The sequence below is a fragment of the Heptranchias perlo genome, chromosome 24 (assembly GCF_035084215.1).
Source record: "Heptranchias perlo isolate sHepPer1 chromosome 24, sHepPer1.hap1, whole genome shotgun sequence".
Classification (NCBI taxonomy): Eukaryota; Metazoa; Chordata; class Chondrichthyes; order Hexanchiformes; family Hexanchidae; genus Heptranchias; species Heptranchias perlo.
This window is the reverse complement of record NC_090348.1, coordinates 17,667,638-17,683,593: the sequence shown is the minus strand read 5'-3', so window position 1 is coordinate 17,683,593 and position 15,956 is coordinate 17,667,638. Positions and strand designations below refer to the sequence as shown.

The following is a 15,956-nucleotide window of genomic DNA, read 5'->3' as shown; positions in this document are numbered from 1 at the left end:
AATACTGATCATGAATATTAAAAATTTCATGATGTGGCTAAAAATCAATCCAGTGAAATTACAGAAGTACATATTTTCCATGCGAATTGCACTTACCCTATTATCTACTACCTACCTTTCACAAAAGCCAGAGCCAAGATCCAATCTCAGATTAAATGTTTTTAGCACAGTTCAGTGCACACACAACATACCCATGCACAAATACACAAGACCCAAGTTTACTGGTACTTTATGACCGAGATCACTAATATGCAGTTTTCACAGAAAAATTGATAGAATTCCAAAAAACAACCTCCCAAACATCAATACAAATCCCAAAGAATCTTGAACTTCCATGTAATAAAAAACTGAATTTGATTTATTCAGTTGTCATAAACCAATGGGCCTAATTACACAATCCCCACCACAGTGATAAAAATCTCAGAATCCCGCATAATAAGAACAGAATTTGACTTGCTCAGTCGCTGTAAACCAGTGTCCCAATAATGATGAGGCCATGCCTCAAGTTCAAGAGATAAAAGGAGAATTTTAAGCTAGAAGCAAGTATTTGGATTTTAACAGCTTTGGATCAAATCTTAACATTGCCACTATTTTGAGATTTTGCGAATTTTGGTTTCAAAGAGAAATAAAGAAAACCCAAATTATTGATTCAAGTTTCGTTTTAGATCAGCTAAATTGCATTATAGTGAAATCTAAACCAAAGCCAAACTGGTATTGTAATATATCCTGTTAGATTTAAAGGTTCACACTCAACCCTCTAAAAAGTAAACTCAATAAAATGAAATGGGCTGCATTAGGATTAAAGCAGGAGAGCAGTACTCAAAACTATCAAAATATTTACCTTTCAAGGGTCTTGAATTCGATTAGATCACAAAGTAACTTTTTTAAAACTGGCAGACTTTTTGGGGGGAAAAAATTCTACTTGATAATTTTTCATTGCACAAGACATACACTAGTGCTACCAATTCCTGGAAACACAGATCTTGTGCAGCCAGTTGCAAGCTGAATGCAAAACTGCTATGACGCCCTAAACTTGGTTGCCAGGAAGACCCATTTTTAGTGGGCCTAAAGACCACCGGTCTTAGTGTGTCCCAGCATTTCACACTATGCTTGCAGTTGGCTGCACGAGACCCACACTTGTGGGAATGGGCTGCACTAGCTATCTCCAGACTATTACCAAACTATCTCCCCTTCTGAGACACAAATCATCTCTGCCAACTCATTTTTGGACTGGAAATATCACCTCTCAGGTAGGACATTTTTAGAAGAACACATTATATATATTCTTGAGGGGATGGGTGTACTTTACATTTAAATTATTTATTCTCTCCCTGAAGTTACATTAACCTTCAAAGCTGAAATGTGAATCTGGCCTTTTTGACTGGGAGTTCAATGATCCGTCATTTAAGTGATGTCAAAATCCAGTGATCACATATCAAGTTATAGGGCAGATACAGCACCATAAATACATTTCTTCTCCCAGGAATATTTAAGCATCTCCATCTTAAATTAATGTTGGGTTAACTGAAAAGTTCACTACTCTTGTTTTTTAAAAATTTTTAAAAATTTAAAAATTTCTTGACAATATTTGAAAGAACGGGATTAGAAACATTGCAGTCTGAAGTTGAAGGCATATTCATATTGGAATTTTTTGAATCCTGTCATGATAAATATTCTAAAACAGAACATGATTTTCTTTGTTGAAACTAAATTTAGTGCAAATGAATAGCCACTAAGAGACCCTTGTGGGCAGTGCCAAACACTCAAAAATCAGCTGCATGTGAAGAGCTGCGTCAATATTGGCAAGGGTGGCAGATCTTTAAAGATAAATGATGCCCATCCTACACCTCAGTACAGCATGAGTTGATGGCCATGAACAAGTTTATACACCCACCTTCCCAACTCATAGAAACTTAGCAACTTTTCTTACCTTTGCGGAGGAAGATCAATTGGTTTCATTTGGAAGTTGCTATTCATGACTATTTCATGAGCCAGAGTCATATTTGACAAGCCTTTTGCAGTCTCCATCAGGTCATCAAAAGAAACCATTTTTGGAGGGCTTGCTGTAGTGATAAAAACAAAAATAGTTTTGACAATTCATACACGGGCAAATCTTCAGTATGAACACGTAACTGATTATCACTTGTGTAGCAATACACATCTTACTGCACATGTTCAACATCAACATCTACAATTTAGCATCTACCATTAAAGCCAGGGGAGGAGGAAGGTGTGAGAATACAAACCACATGTCGCCAAATGCAAGCTTAGATAGTTTTTTTTTGCATAAGTACCTGTTAACTTTTTATTGCCATGTGGCAACATACCTAAGATTAGATTCACAAATCCATGGATAGGTCTTTATTCTTCCCATGTTCACCAGTTTCCCAAAACTGTATCACCATCCAAGACTCAGCAATGACTTTTTTTTGAACTCATGCGTAAATGCTCAACTTACCTGTCTAATGAAGTAAACAAGGGGACTGGATAGCAGAGTGGGTTAAGGGCACCATCTTTTACTTCTGGAACTGGAATCTGAATCCAGCCTATATTGATGGGATCAAAGGCCCGTCCACTGGCTACAAGAGTCCCAAGTGAAATGAATATGAAGAAATCTCAACTCACCTCCTAACTGGCATCCATCCATGTCAGAAGGCTGCTCTTAATTACACAAAATGAATAATCTCATTCAGAGAGACCATAAGGCCACGAGAAACAAATGTCACACTAGTGTAGTATAAGATGCTCTTATGAAGGTGAGGTTACGGCATTTAATTTTGTACCTGGCTTACACTTAAAAAGGTGGAAGGATTTTACTCTCCAGTACAGCTATCCCTCACCTTGAGCAGGAGAAAAATGAATTAACCACTAATAATTGATTCGACACAATCATCCAAGGTTCAAACTTGGACTCCAACCACAGAAGGTGTGATGTATGTACCCCTAGGAACATGAGGAGCTAGCATTTCAATCTTGAGAATAACAGACAACAAGCATAAGACAAATGATGGGTTATCTTCAGCACTGTGATACTAATTCAAAAACTATCAGTTCATGATGTTGCCCATCCTCTACTCATTGAACTGTGAATACTGTTCAGTTACAAACATTCAGCTTCTTTGGTGACCTATACTGGGGTAAACAAGTGGTGAAAATGGCAGAAGAATACAAACGCTCAAGGAAGTCCAAGATTCATCAATATTAGCAACCTCACCGTTCCTTCAACCCAGCTGGCATACTGCAGAAAAAAGAAACTCAAATCTCTTGCTCCTGGATTCAATATAGTCCAAAACCATATAGGCTAATTGCCTTGATACAAATGGCATAGTCTTGTCCAAGTGCTAGAAGGCACTAACATCCAAACCAACTGGATCCTTTCTAGTACTTATGTAGACACTGTATTGATCTAATACATTTGAACATTTAGGAACTTTTCAAAATCATGGTATCTCAACAACACTCAGTTGTCACCTAAACAAAACATTTTCAAGTGCTTCTTGCACTGCAAAATAAAACATTCAACCCAATATTGTGCAGATGGTGGTATGATAGCTTCAGTTACATTACTATCTACCACAGACTACATTTTGTATCTTTTTTAAAAAATGAAGCTGAAAGACCTACAAGTTGGAGAGCTGGGTTTGCTAGAAGAATCACTACTGAAGCTTTGTCGAGCATACTCATAGTCACTGGAAGAGTTGACACTATCTGACCGCTCACAAGATTCCGTGTCACTGTTCAATGAGTCATCATTCAAGGAATGTTTCTCATTACTGAAAGGCATCTTCTCACTGTAAAATAAAAAGGTGCTAACATAGAAATCCATTATTGCAAACTGGTCATGTGCATTCTGGAATCATCTTTAACGCATTTAATTTGAATTTTGTAAAATAGCTTGAAAGCAATGCTAAGCATTTGAAATAACAGACCAACCAAACAGAGTGGAAGGAACAAAAATGCCAAGAGTCACTTGTATAGTCCTCAGTCAGAAATTAGCAATCTCCTCCCAGATGCAGGCGAGTTGGTAGATTTCTAAACCCGAACACACTAAAGCCTGAATAAACAGAGCCAGTATACAAACAGGAAAAATGTCGAGCATAGCAGAAAACTGATCACATGCCAGTAAGACAAAGAGGGGAAAGTACAAGAAAATTTAAAACTGTACCTTCCTCGACAAAACGAATACACCTCGCGGGGGTGGGGATTCGCCCCGGGGGAGGAGATCGGGGGTGGGGGGGGGTGAAAAAGAGATCTCCCCAGCTCTCCCGCCCGTCCTGGAGGATTAAATGTCCCCCCAGCATCTCTTACTACAACAGTCTCACTCTCTATTGATCTTCTACTTTCAGCAGTTCTCTCTCTCTCTCTCTCTCTCTCTCTTCCCCCTCGCTTCCATGTGACTCTCACTTTCTCTTGTCTCCGAAGAACAGCAGCACTGGCTAATTTTAACGCCTGTAATCTAATAAATTGATAAAAAGAAAACAAAAACCTAAACTGTGACAAAGAAGCTGCAACAGCGAGAGTGAAGCTATTCTCACTCTTGCCATTTGTCAGTTTCAGCCTTTTCCCTTATTTATTTGCAGTTACTGGTATACATTAATTGGAATTTTGTTTTCTTTTGCAGCTTTGTTTCTCATCTGTATAAATTGTTTGGGGCAGAAGAGTGAGCTGTGCCGTCCGTGTGATCCAAATATCATTGTATTTTTCACAATGGGTCTGTGGCAGATTGCGTTTGTCTCAGCTTGGTCGATTAGAGATGCACTTAGGCTCTGGCAGCAAAGATCAGCAGTTGGGACCAGACAGCAGCGCAAGGAAGCAAGCTGCGGAGCAGGGAGCAACAAGTGTCAGAACTGAACAGAGGTCCATGACATGCAGTTAATAGGAGAACATGGAGTGAACGGGGGTGGTGAAATGAAAGGATGGATTCATCAGCATCCACATGCACGTACATTCTTCATCAGAACATTGGGCGAGGTGCAGTGTCTGTTAGAAGGAGAGGGTGTCTAAGCTGCTTAATTTTCCACTGCGGGGGGTGAGGCGTGTCTGTGTAAAAAAAATATTGGAGCTATTGGAAGGTGGGATGAGAAAGTTTATGATTAAGTTTAAGATTTATGCATCGATTATTAATTTTGTTATTTGTTTAGTCTGTTATAAAGTTTTAATGCAAGTGGTCCTAACCAGAGGTGAAATTACAGAGATGGTTCTTGGTTCAGATTAGTCCCTGATGACATGGTCTTGGATCTGATTGGTTGAACGGACAGACCAATTGAAGATAAGTGGTCCCCGAGATCTGATTGGTCGAGGTTCTCGCTGTGCCTGCAAAAGCAATCTGATTGGTGTAATGGACTCAAACACTACATTTAATAATTGTAGATTAAAATGTATTTGAACCCAATTTGAATTCACCCCAAAAAAATTATTTTCTATTCAAAACAAAATATTTAAAAAGTTTTTGTTTGTAATTTTTTAAACTGCTCACTGATGGATGGGACACCTGATGCAGAAATAAAACCCTTATTGCTAATACCAGTCTGTTTATTGCCCTCCAAAATGAAAATATTGCTTACCTTTCAAGTGTGGTAACTCTACAAAAGGATTGCAAGTAACTCAAGTGTCTGATTTGAAGTGGACCTTAAAAATAAATGAAAAATTGATCAAACCAACAAGCTTTTAAATTAAAAAGTCAAATTTAAGAGAATTTACTTTCACGTGACGTTTGACCACAATACAGCATACAACTGCACAAGTAATGAGTTACCACTCAATGAGTGCCAATAACTTAAAAATTGTGGGAAGGATTTGAAAGTCACTTTTCTTCATGTTTTCAAGAGAAGTAGCTAGGAGGATCTTAAATGTACCATGTTTGCGTACAGCTTAATTCATGATTGGATATAGTTACCAGTTAGATTATGCACACGCATTTTAACAGCAGCAACACATGCTGCCTCAATTCAGATTCACTCTCCAGAAAGACAATTCTGTCAAACAGGATTCTAATTAGAGGCCTGCACATTTCCTGTAGCCTGACATTCTCAACATTAAATTTCAGCCTAGAGCATCATCACCCTCATTTTACTTACATCAGATAGCCTTCCCACTTCTATATTGTCCCCTTTTGTTCATGGCATTTCAATGATTACTATTAATCCTAGTCAGCATCAGCCAACAGGAGCTAGATAGTCATCATGCTTTTCTCTCTCTCAGTGCCTCCCCACCACAATTTTCCCTCAATTTCATCTGCTGTGGTACAGTTCCACAAGCACCATTCATGCATGAATCTTGACAGTGAATGTGGGCACACTATTTGACCAGGGAAGTATCAAGACAAACTGGATTGTATCCTCAATTCAATCTTGGAGGCATTATTACTATGTCCGATTGTGTCCTCAACTGGGATCTGTACATTTTCAAATGGGGTCACTGAACAGCAATGAGAAATAGGACCCTGCCAATTTTTCCTGCCTAATTTGTGGGTGTTGAGGCCAATTGTACCATCCTTACTGCGGTCCCACTGAAATCAATTATCTCAGCAGAGAACAGGAATCAAATTTGGAATCTTTCTGGTCTTATGGGTCAACCACTGACTTTTCCCCCATCTTTTTAAGAGGTGACCGTGAGATATGGCACAGTCAAGCAGTGGCAACAGTTTAGGGTAATAGACATCATATGCAGCTCATGATGAAAAATTAAATCCACTTAAAAGGGATTGACAGTTTACTATTCGAATCCTGGGAGTATCAGGCCCGTGGTCTGATATTTCTGAGCATGCTTAAACTACAATAAATCTATCTTACCCATTAATACTCCAACACAATTCCTGAAGAGAGTCTTTCTGCATGCAAATCGTTTCATTAGACATCCCATCTCTATTAATTTCATTTGTAGAATTGAAGAGTTTGACATTTCTTTTTTTTGTTGTTTATTACTCCCCAGAGTTGATTCAATAGTGCAGAATCCATGCTGCAGAAACTGAACTAGGCCAGTCAAATTAAACATTTTACATCTGCATGCACTTCCTCTCAACTCTATTATGGATTCCTATGTTCACATTCATAATGGAAACTGACTATGAAAACGTCATTCTGTAATTACACCCTCCCCCTAGTGAAACTGCTACAGTGCAACCACTGGCAGGAAAGTATAATTACAGGACAAGTTTACATAATACATGTGGTCATAGGAATTTATAACAAATATAAAAACAAGGACATACGGTATGTGTTTAAAATGGGGACGGAATTATATTTGAACACCCTAGTCCGATTAACTCCCAGCCGCTAACCATGCTTAACCTGAAAACTACACTTGGTCTTGACTCCCTACAGGAAACATGCCCACTACTATATTTTACTGAAATCCGAGTAACAACACTGATATGATCACCCCCTGGTTTTAAGTACAGTCACGGTAACTGTATACGGTTTTGTTAAGGGATATAAATTTAGTACTAAATTACACAGCTGTTCTTTCAGCCAAAATATATTATTGCTTTCACCAAATCATGCATGACCTTTGTGGTTGATGCTCAAAAATAAAAAGTTCAGATAGCTGCAGTTCGGTGGGTACTCGTGTACACACAAACTATTACGGAGACGGTATCATACAGGAGGCAAACCGGAATTGTAGCGACAAATCCTGTGTAGCCGGAGGGGTAAATAGAATGAGAAAGGCCAGTAAAAGAACGAGTGAATTCCCTGCAGCCTAGCGCTGAGGAAACTGCTCCTGCACTCGGTGCAACAACACAGCCATAGATGGGTCGCTTTGGAGAGTTGATGCTTAGTTGCAGTTCCTCTTCCCACATCACCCAGGCACCCATGTGATCAGAGCGACCACAACAAGCCGGGAAAAAAAACAGCAGCACCTCCACAACTAGAGGAGGACGAACAGCCCAGGAACGACACTTCAGCCACCAAACCGAGACTACCCGGCGTAAATAGTGTGTGTGTGTGGGGGGGGGGGGGGGGTAAGGAAGAAAGTTGGGTCCCCTTTTCAAACAGAAATCACTTTGCGAGCGCCTTACCCGAATAAACCCCTTGTTTACGAGAAATCTAAAATAAAAAGTGCAGTCGATGCATAAACAAAACGCTGTCAAAGTAGGGCAAGAGGACTGACAGGGTACCGATCCCGGCTGTCTCAGGTGAACAGTGCCTTGCGAGACTTTAAAAGCAGACAGGACGATGCGATGCTGGGCTGGGCTGGGCTGGGTACGGGGCGCGGGCTCGCTGGGCTCCAGCTGTCACTCACATTTAAAGGGCTCCGCCAGCAGCTGGTGCCGCGGCGCGCGCGCTACTATTTATGTATGGCCCGGGACCCGGCGAGTCCACTACGCTGGCGGGGGCGCTCGCACTCACCTAGCCGCGCCATCTGGACACGTCCGTCGTTACCATGTTGCCTCTGGAGCTTCGACGGTCGGGAACGTTTGCTTCTAAGGTCGTGCTGTCTCGAAAGCTGATGTTTCGTTGGCGTGAGCAACGTCTTCCGTTTGCAAGTGACAGCTGCTCTCCCCAGAGTCTCCCCCCCCCCCCCCCCCTCCTCCCCAGGTGCTGAGATCTGCCTGTTTGTTTACGGATGTGACGTGACGTTAAGACGTAACATTGTTGCTATATGAGAGCGCGTCACGTGACGGGACCGGGAGGCGATGGCTCCATAGTAACCAACAAACTGTGTATTGCTGTTGGGCTAATTTTTAAACAGAGAATGCCTTAGCAACCAATGGACAGGAAAGGTGGCAGCGTCTAGTCTCTCAAAGGTTCATGTTGAAATGCAGCATTCCCTCCCTCCCAACGCTTGCAAATCAATGAGTCTGCACGCTTCCTGGTGGAACAAACTTTATCATCTCCATGTTTAATGTTTCACTGAACAAAGCGTTGCCTGTCTTCCGTTATTAGTCCCTCAGCCACAACTTTGGGACTGGCACTCCCCCCCCCCCTCCTCCAATATTAGTCACACAGAACAATTATTCATCTAAAGTTCACACTTGCAACTGATCAGGAAATGCCCGTTGAGTTATAACGAATATGCAGACTCATCCGTGGTACTGTACAATTTGTACCCAAATATTCGGGAAGGAAGTGTCCTGGTTATCGCTGTACCACACAGCCACTTCAGCTGACAGCCGTTAAATTCTGCCATATTTATTTTAAATTAATTCAAATATTTATTCGGGAGAGTCTTCCGCTGCACTCCACCCTTTGATGGCACTTTGATGTGCACGAAAGCCACATGATACGTGTACTGTATTACTAAAAATAGCTTACAAACACTTCTCTTAATAGAGTTCTTGTATTTTTTTATCTCTAGATCCCTCTTAGCTGGGGGAAAGTCATAAATCTGATAAGAGTTCTGAGAAGGTGACAGATATATGGTGGATGATCGAAAATGTAGTGGATGTGGTATACTTGGACTTGCAGAAAGCCTTTGGAAAGGTACCACACAGGAGAAGACTATGGAATTAGGGGAAAGATAGCAAATTGTATTTAAAAATGAAGAGAGGAAGCAGAGTAGGACTTGAGGGCAGTTCTCAGAGTGGTTGGAAGTGGGTAAAAGTGTCCCATGGGTTCTGTTCTCGAACCACTCTGGTCACTGTGTATATCAGTTTTGGATATAGGACTAGAGGGAGTGGTATCCAAATTTGTAGATGATACCAAAATGGGAGGCATAATAATTAATCCTGAGGACCAAAGGAAGCTGCAAGAAAATATGTTTGGATGGGCAAAAAAGTGGCAGATGGGAATTCAATGTCATTAAGTGTGAGGTGGTACATTTATGGTTAAAAAAGCTAATACTTTTACTTTGAATGGGAGAAGGCTGGGTGATGTGGAAGAGCGGAAGAATTTAGTGGTTCAGGTTCACATTAAAAGCAACACCTCAAGTGGATAAGGCCATAAAAAAGCTAATGGAACACTGGGTGCTATGGCAAGAAGTATAGGGTATAAAAGTCAAGGAGTAGTGAATCTATATAAAACCTTGGTAATAACACAGTTGAAGTACTGTGAACAGTTTTGGACTCTATACTATAGGAAGGATGTTGAGGCAATAGAGAGAGAACAGCACAGACTCAAATCAATGATGCCCGTATGAGGAAATACAAATATGAAGAAAAACTCGTGGAAAATTGTGGCTGTTTTTATTAGTAGAGAGAAAATTATGGGTTGACTTAATAGAGGTATTTGAAATTATGAAGGGATGGGACATGGTATATAGAAATAGACAGTTTCCAGTGGTTATGGGGTCTAAAATGAGGGGACATAGATATAAGATTAAATGCAAAAGGTTTAGGACAGAGCAGGATGCACTACTGGAGTTAATGATTGAAGCAGAGATCGTGTCAACTTTTAAGAATAAGTCATGGGGAGGAGGTTTCAGGAGGGTCTCGTGATCGAAAAGTGGGGGGAGCCCTAAACTTCCCTTGTGGGGCCCAGAGGAGCACCCCTGCTAAATGAACCAGGCAGGAAAGCCGGAACGGCTTCCCCACTTAGGCCTCCGGTTAAAATAGCAGTCAGGCCCGATGATGGCAACGGAGCCCCATCTCCATATTTAAAGAGTGACCCCACCAGCTTCAGATACAGGATATTTTTCCTAGACAGTTCATGTCTTCTCCAAAGCCATTTCTGATTTTAAATACACTATAGATTCCTTATTACTTCTTTCTAACCACACACTGATGCCAATTATCCTGCTCAGCACTACATTAGACCATAAGAGATAGGAGCAGGAGTAGGCCATTCGGCCCCTCGAGCCTGCTCCGCCATTCAATAAGATCATGGCTGATCTGATTTTTACCTTAACTCCACTTTCCCGCCTTTTCCCCTCTGATAGCACAGTCCTTGTATGTGGTTGTATAAATTCACGTGGGTGGTAGTGCAAAACGGGGCAATAGCGAATTGGCAGCCTGTTTTGCACTCCGTTTTCTTTTCCATTAAAGTCATTTAATCATTCCCTGTTTTCCACCTAATCACTTTACAGATCGTTCTTTCTCTCTTCTTGTGCATGTGGTCAGTTTTTCCTACCCCCTTTTCCCTTGCTCAGTTCCTCCTCATCAGCTGTTCATCTGTAACAATTCCCAGTTCTGATGAAGGGTCACAAGACTTGAAATGTTAACTTTTTCCCCTTTCTCCTCAAATGCTGCCTGACCTGCTGAGTGTTTCCAGCATTTTTGGTTTTTATTTCAGACTTCCAGCATCTGCAGTAATTTTCCTTTTTGTCCTATGTTAACTGCTTTTTTTGCATCTCATCCTCTGACAGTCTCTCGTATATTTTTGAAATGACCCATAGTAACCTTCAAAAACTCCTCTTGTGCAGTGTGATTTTTTATCCTTTATCATAGTATGGTAAAGCACAGAAGGCGGCCATTCAGTCCATTGTGCCTGCGCCAGCTCTTTGAAAGAACTATCCAATTAGTCCCACTTCCCTACTCTTTCCCTATAGCCCTGTAAATTTTTTCCCTTCAAGTATTTTTCCAATTCCCTTTTGAAAGTTACAATTGAATCTGTTTCCACCACTCTTTCAGGCAGTGCATTCCAGATCATAACAACTCGCTGTGTAAAAAAAAAATTCCTCATGATCATATCACCTCTGGTTCTTTTGCCAATCATTTTAAATCTGTGTCCTCTGGTTACTGACCCTCTGCCACTGGAAACCATTTTTCCTTATTCACTCTTATCAAAATCATTCATGATTTTGAACATCTCTATCAAATCTCCCCATAACCTTCTCTGCTCTAAGGAGAATGACCCCAGCTTCTCCAGTCTCTCTACATAACTGAAGTCCCTCATCCCTGTTACCATTCTAGTAAATCTCCTCTGCACCCTCTCTAAGGCTTTAACATCCTTCCAAAAGTGTGGTGCCCAGAATTGAACACAATTCTCCAGCTGAGGCCTAACCAGTGTTTTATAAAGGTTTAGCATAACTTGCTTGCTTTTGTACTCTATGCTCTATTAACAAAGCCAAGGATCCCATATGCCTTTTTAACAGCCTTCTCATCTTTCTGATCCTACACTTCCTTTAAAGTTCCTACATTTAGTTTATATTACCTCTCCTAATTCTTCCTACCAAAATGTATCACTTCACATTTTTCTGCATTAAATTTCATCTGCCAAGTGTCTGCCTATTTCACCAGTCTGTCTATGTCCTCCTGAAGTCTGATACTATCCTCCACATTGTTTACTACATTTCTGAGTTTCGTGTCATCTGCAGACTTTGAAATTATTCCCTGTATACCCAAGTCGAGGTAATTAATAAATATCAAAAAGAGTAGTGGTCCTAATACTGGCCCCTGGGGAACACCACTGTCTACTTCCCTCCAGTCTGAAAAAACAACCGTTCACCACTACTCTTTGTTTTCTGTCCCTTAGCTAATTTTGTATCCACTCTGCCACTGTCCCTTTAATCCCATTGGCTTTAATTTTGCTAACAAGCCTATTATGTGGTACTTTATCGAATGTCTTTTGAAAGTCCATATACACATCAACTGCACTACCCTCATCAACTCTCTCCATTACATCATCAAAGAACTCAATCAGGTTAGTTAAACATGATTTACCTTTAACAAATCCATGCTGACTTTCATTTATTAGCCCATACTTTTCCAAGTGCCAATTAATTTTGTCCCAGATTATTGTCTCTAAAAGTTTCCCCACCACTGATGTTAGATTGACTGGCCTGTAACTGCCAGGTTTATCCATCCTTTTTTTTGAATAAGGTATAACATTTGCAATCCTCCAGTCCTCTGCACCGCCCCCATTTCTAAGGAGAATTGGAAAATTGTGGCTAGAGCCTCTGCAATTTCCACCCTTACTTCCCTTAGTAACCTAGTATTTAACTCAGTGGCCTATCAACAACATTTTCTTTATTTTTCTACTCAATTCCAGGACCCCTTTAAGTAATGTTATCTGGTGATTTAGTATACCTATTTCTTTAACTTTTTATATACACAAAAATATATTTTAAATGGGATATATTTCACTGTCTGGATACAATCTACAAAACTTAACCTTCTGTATCCATAACTACTGCTTTCACTGTTCCATTAATGCTCTGTCTCATTGACTATCTGATGAATATAAATTCCAGGTTGCTGCTCAGTTGTTAAATTACCTTCCTATTTCTCAAATTCCTTTATTAATCACTACCTTTATTAAATCCAACCATTTATTGTCTTTACTTTTTTAAAATAGAAAGAAAAATCCATGCTGTTCATATCATTTCTAAATATATGTATATATATATAATCAAATAGATGTCAACTAGGAAACATTGACACCTTCTATACGGTTACAATTTAACACAAATCAACTCATTCTACACTTTCAAACAGGACAGAGCTCTCATCCACCAGCTGCTGTTTCTACTCCCAGGAGAGATATTACAGTTTAATAATTTACTCACTAAAACTTTCAACCATGTATTGTGAAACTTATTAATATGTTTTAGCTGAGGAAACGTCAATGTTCCTGGTTCACACACTAGTGCATTCTAGTTAATAATCCACAGCGACATCATTAGCAGAGCAGCCAACATTGGGCAAACCCTAACCAAGTGGTTTTCAGTTGTGAGCCTTATACCCAAGGCATTGCCTCCTGTTATTAACATGGTTATAAGTTGCAAGCTGACGGAGAGTGAGAAAAAGCAACAAAAAAAATGCTATGATGGTGAGGCTGTGCCAGCGTCCACGGCACAAGTGAAAGTCGCCATGATGTGGAGATGCCGGTGATGGACTGGGGTGGACAAATGTAAGGAATCTTGGACTATAACCTGGTGTTGTAAGATTCCTTACAAGTGAAAGTAAGCCTACAGTTTTAATAGAATCCTTTCACTTGCATTACAGACAATGAAAAATAAAGCATATTCTTGTTTTCTCTTTTATCTTGCAGCTGGAGAAACAAAAACACATTACAGTTCAAAACAGGAAATTACAGTACTGGCGGTCTGTGCAAATAGGACAAGTGTCTTTTTCTGTGGCTAACCGACACCTATAGTTAATATGGCGCTTTCAGCGTTACTCTGCACTCGTGGCGAAACAGACCATTTATTAGACTGCGGTTATGCCATTGAGGCGGAAGGTTGCAGTTTCACTTCATAGCCTGTTGCCCAGTGCAACTTTTTTTGGAGCCTCGCTCATACAGTCATTGGAACAGGCCCCTAAATACTGCTGTCCTGCTTATAACGCTACTTTCAAATGGCTTAATCTATAAAAAAAAAGTAGTGCTATATATAGACAGGTCTATAATGAACTGATTCTGATCTCCCAGTTACAGCTTGGTATACTGTGTTAGGTGGTAGTGGTGGATGGCATTGTAGCTCATTCCGGAGGCGCACGCTCATCTACTCCTGCCCCGGTCCTATCTGTCCTGGGCTCTCCCGCACTGGTTCCTCACTCTATTGTTTCAATTTATATCTCAGTCGTATCCACACTCAGAATGGATCCCAAAGCTCCTGCCTGAGTTGTGACCTTTCTGATCCCGATCCTCTCACTTCCATCTCAGTATCCTGTGTTCTGTGACAGCAGTAGATGGTGCTGAAGCTTACCAACATGCTCCTTGTCGGGTTCCTTCGATATGTCCTGGAATTACCAGCTCCCATTCTTGCATCATCGATTGAACAACAATAGCGGCACGTAGAACAATCAATGCCGGACCAGAGGCCAGAGAGAAGAGGAAAGAAGGTTTGCAGATTCTTAGCCAGAAAAGGCCAATGGGAACAAGCCAGGAGCAGGTGACCGGTTAGGACTGTTACATCTAGCCACTGTCTTCAACTGATAATATACCACACATCTCAATAGAGCTCATATAATGAGCTTGTGTAGCGTTTGTTACTAAGTTCCAACTGGAAAAGTTGCAGAGCTTAAAAACACGCTCCTGATAGCTCAGCCTTCTATATTAACACTAAGCATCCGTCAGTCGTACAAACACATCCTGGCCAACAGGGAATATTCAGGGAACTTCCTCTATTTAACTACAGATACAAAGTTATACCACTATCGATACATCACCCACCTGAAAAGAAAATCAACTTTTAAATAGGAACACTTTGCCAATGACAATATCTACATATCAAACAACAGTTCCAGGTCACTGATAGATACAATGTTGTTACATGGTTTTTGCATTACTCTACCTTTCCTTTTTAGGGTAGGAGGCTTGTTATTTGTAGTGTTGATGGGAACCTTTTTCATCCGGGATTCCAGTTGCGGCGATGGTTCTCTGTTTTGTTGATTACTGGGCAAAGTCTTTTTTCTCTGCACTGCTCTGTTATTGTGGACATAGTTTGTTTACTGTGGACTGGTTAAGTAGTTCCACTAGTGTCGATGAGTATGTAACCGTGCTTTCAGGTCTCTTCACAAATGACGGTTATGTGTTCTGCATGTCTCTCTGGTTCCTCTTAACACCTTCCAATCTTGAGTTCTTAAATTTTTGGAATGGACAGCTGCTTGCTGTTGCTATCCATTTCTCTTTTCATGTTGGTCAAATTCTGTAAGCTTCTCCTTCTCTAAGATCTTTATTGTAGAATCAGGCCTGTTTGGTTTTTCTACGGTATGACTTCTCTTTTGCATAATCCAATAGCCTTAATTTTAAACATCAGCTTGTTATAAGGAGGAGAGTCTTGGTTCATCTGTTAAATAACCTTTGAGCTGATGTCCATTCCTAAAACTTAAGAACTCAAGATGGGAAGGTGTTAAAGAGAATCCAGGGACACCTGCAAAACAACAATAACTTGCATTTATAAAGCACCTTTAACAGAGTAAAACATCCCAAGGCGCTTCACAGGAGCATTATTAAACAAAATTTGACAGAGAGCCACATAAGGAGCTATTAGGACAGGTGACCAAAAACCTTGGTCAAAGAGGTAGGTTTTAAGGAGCGTCTTAAAGGAGGAGAGGCAGAGAGGTTTAGGGAGGGAATTCCAGAGCTTAGGGCCGAGACAGCTGAAAGTAGGGACACCAATGGTGGATCGATTTAAAA

At 40.6% G+C, this 15,956-nt stretch overlaps 2 protein-coding genes across 8 annotated transcripts in view; one reads left to right on the top strand and one right to left on the bottom strand.

Annotated features, from left to right (window-relative positions):
* The window catches only part of tcp11l2 (t-complex 11, testis-specific-like 2), a 47,696-nt gene that overhangs the window by 29,669 nt on the left and 2,071 nt on the right, over positions 1-15,956 (bottom strand). Inside the window, exons 1-5 of one of the 7 annotated variants that reach the window (XM_068004832.1) lie at positions 8,018-8,231; positions 5,565-5,628; positions 5,176-5,313; positions 3,625-3,791; positions 1,931-2,063 (exon numbers count right to left, since the gene is read on the bottom strand). In XM_068004832.1, coding sequence (XP_067860933.1) covers positions 1,931-2,063; positions 3,625-3,784 — 293 coding nt within the window. In that variant the 5' untranslated portion in view covers positions 3,785-3,791; positions 5,176-5,313; positions 5,565-5,628; positions 8,018-8,231. The other 6 variants (XM_068004827.1, XM_068004829.1, XM_068004828.1 and 3 more) reach the window with 6 other exon arrangements.
* The window catches only part of actr6 (actin related protein 6), a 34,347-nt gene continuing 31,957 nt past the window's right edge, over positions 13,567-15,956 (top strand). The window contains exons 1-2 of the mRNA XM_068004833.1: positions 13,567-13,779; positions 13,869-14,709. Of these exons, the coding sequence (XP_067860934.1) occupies positions 14,624-14,709 (86 nt within the window). The 5' untranslated portion in view covers positions 13,567-13,779; positions 13,869-14,623. The remainder of the gene's footprint in view (positions 13,780-13,868; positions 14,710-15,956) is intronic.